The 3,098-nt window shown below is 42.7% G+C and overlaps 1 protein-coding gene across 1 annotated transcript in view; it reads right to left on the bottom strand.

Moving 5' to 3' along the window:
• Positions 1–295: 295 nt before the first annotated feature.
• RAB20 (RAB20, member RAS oncogene family) overlaps positions 296–3,098 on the bottom strand; it is a 9,175-nt gene continuing 6,372 nt past the window's right edge. Inside the window, exons 2-3 of the mRNA XM_009645739.2 lie at positions 803–1,804; positions 296–427 (exon numbers count right to left, since the gene is read on the bottom strand). Coding sequence (XP_009644034.2) covers positions 1,284–1,804 — 521 coding nt within the window. The 3' untranslated portion in view covers positions 296–427; positions 803–1,283. The remainder of the gene's footprint in view (positions 428–802; positions 1,805–3,098) is intronic.

Here is a 3,098-nt window from a genome sequence, read left to right as displayed (position 1 = left end):
ACAGGCAAGCGGCATCTTTGGGGGTTTCTTTTGGGTTTGGGGGGGGGGAAAATGGTTTTGAGGTTTTTTTTGATTTGTTTTAAAACTAGCAGTTCTTCACTCTGGTTACGTTAGGGTGTCTCAGTGTGAGCTCCTGGGTGACTGCATGCGTTCTTTGTAGCAGAGAGGGCTGGGAAACTCTAGGAGCAGTATTGAGTATTAACCCCTCCTTTTTACTGCAGTCAGGAGAGAAACCACGTACCTCATTAGTGCTCCTTCATGCCCCTTTCTACTCCACAAAAGGCAGTTTCTCTTCCCTTCCTCCTGCATTAGCCAGTTTCACATCAGAAAATGCCAGTCCTCATTTCCCTCCAGGTAGATGGTTAATGTCATGCATAGCTGCTAAAAATCAAAGCTGCAGCTTTGCCTGGGCTCAACTAAGGAGGAGCTGGGAGACAGAACACAGGTGTTCAACACTGTGGTATCCTATAGGCACCATAAAGAGGTCTCTACAAAACACAGACAAAATAGAAAACTACTTCCTTCCTGAAAAAGCCCTTTGCTATCTGTGTTAAAAAGCGGTACAAGAGAAAAATGAAAGAAAAACTTCTTCCTGCAACTTGCAATTAGAGCAGCAAGAGCTGTGATGCTGACTGTCAATACATGAAAGCCCACTATGGAAGGAGAATTCACAGTAATAAAGTCTCCAAATGAATAGTACGTATCCACAGTGATTTTAATAGTTCAGCCTCTGCATCTTACACTGTCATATCTGACATAAAAAGACTGCAATTGATTTATTAGTTACAAATATAAATTATACCTGGATTTTCTTTTTTTTTTTCTTAGGAATAAAAAAGTACCGTGTATTCAATCTTCCAAAGTTAGAGTCGCAAGGGGAAAGATGATAATCATGTGAAAGCTGTCAAGAGTACACAAACAGATCATTTACATGCAACATGAAACAGCGAATCATTAAAAAAAGTAATCAGACTCCTCCAAAACCGTCCAAATGATTGTCGCCATCAATTGTACTAACACACCATTTGTCTTCAGAGCCCATGGAAACGGGCAAGTCTTCCTCCATCATTTCACTCACATTCCCATTTTCATCCACAGAGCTTCCCAAATACCTTTAATGGTCAGAAGATTTGTTGGTTGGTTGGTTGGGGGTTTTGTCCACATACAACATTTTAGTCTATTTATTCTTTGTCCTTTCCTTTCTGGTGAACTGCAAGCACTTGTTACTCCTCAGTTTGCCAGAGCAAACAATCCCTCCCCTTTTCTCATGTCACATAAATGGTTCAGGCACAACAACCAGATTTTGTCCTTTTTGCTGGCTTGTAGTCAGTAATGTCTACAGTCTGCGGCGGCCCCTCAGCTTTCTGCCGTACGATTATCGGGACTACCATCTCAAACACAGTTTCAAAGAGGTAGTCCACCTTGTATCCTGTTTTTGCGCTGGTCTCAAAGCACATTTTCTCAGCCGCTGGAACATCCTTCTCGTCTAGCATTTTGTATTTCAGTATCTTTTTATAGAGCGCAATCGCATCCTCTGTGCGGACTTGTTTTCGCACCTTCGAGCCACAGCTGGCAACAGGCTTCTCGGGTCTATTTTCATCCGGTGGTAAAGCACACTCATCGGTGAGGTCAACTTTATTTCCAACAATAGCAAAAATGCAGTCAGCACTCGCACTGTCCGTCAGTGCCAGGAATCTTTCTTCCAGCTCTGTCAGGCTCTGGAGGCTGTTCACATCATACGTGAGGATCACAGCAGCTGCTCCTCTGCAGTACATAGACCCGAGGCCGTGAAACTGCTCCCGTCCTGGCAAAGGTTTAAACACAACAAAAAGTTAGCGGGCTGGAAGCTACATTTGTAACCGAGTAAAAGAGTTTAAGGAACTTTAAGCCAATTTCACAAGTTTGGATGGAGCAGGGGATGGAGCAGGGAAGGGAAAAACGCATTACTTGTAGCATTTTTCAGTTTTTTCCTTCTGCTTTTCCTTAGGAGCACAACAGTGCCAGAAAACAGCTCAGCTCACCACTTGCTCAATTTCAGAGCAGGGAATCTGTAAAGATGAGTGAGCGGGCAAGTGTGACGCAGCGTTCACAGTTGCAGAAAGAAAAAAATGTGGTGGTTTTTTTTTTTATTAAATGGCATACTAGTTTATTTATGTCGCATTAACGACTATCCGCCTTGCATCCACAGATGACCCGTTCCACCTATTTAACTGTTTATAAGCAAAAAATAAGTTCTACTGTTTCAAGTTCTGCTAGAGCTTATTACTTCTGTAAATTCAGTACACACTTCCAAGTACATCCGGATCAGAAATCTGGATCAAAGTCAGTAATCCGCTTCCTTCTTATGCTTTGAAGGATTTTTTAAGCAATTTAGTTCTGTGCTACACACCCACAGTTCTCAGGTACATTGACTTTAGGGGTTGTCTTTAATGTTGCCGTAAACAGCCTGCATTGATATGCATCTGTCCCACCACAAGTACTCACACTTCTTTTAATAGTATTAAACACAGACAATATAGACAACCCTAACTACATTTTAGGAGCAATTTATCTTTTAAGTTGCCCTGACCATCACTCAATAACCAACAGTGGATAACAAAACATTTCTTCCTCCTCGCCATTCGGCGAGTATCTACCAGCACTTCCAGCTAAGCCTTGAATGTCTCCTTCAAATTCTTTTCTTGGAAGACAAAATGGACTCTTCTTTAAATTCTAAGAAGCAAACCATGTTCTTCAGTAGTTGCAAAGGGACTACAGGAAATGAAGACATACAGTGTATTTTTTTTTTTTTCCCCGCTTTTGGTTGGAAAAGCCCCTTAAGATCATCGAGTCCAACCTTTAACCTAACCCTGCCATCACGTCCCTAAGTGCCACAGGACTGCCTTGCATTGGTTTTTTTTCTAATGCTCGCCTCATTTGCTGTATTTTGAAGAACATGGGATGTTAGAAAACAGCCCCCCCAGGGAGCTCAGCAGGTGCTTTTAACGCCGCTCTGTCGAGCTGACGTGGATGAAAAGGAGGAAGCAGCGTAAATGAAACAGGCTGACCCTTGGGTCCGGCTGTACGAAAGCAGTCGATTGCTTTCATGGCTGGCCTAC

This window comes from Egretta garzetta, unplaced genomic scaffold, assembly GCF_000687185.1.
Source record: "Egretta garzetta isolate BGI_Z169 unplaced genomic scaffold, ASM68718v1 scaffold168, whole genome shotgun sequence".
Classification (NCBI taxonomy): Eukaryota; Metazoa; Chordata; class Aves; order Pelecaniformes; family Ardeidae; genus Egretta; species Egretta garzetta.
This window is presented reverse-complemented; position numbering and strand designations above follow the sequence as displayed.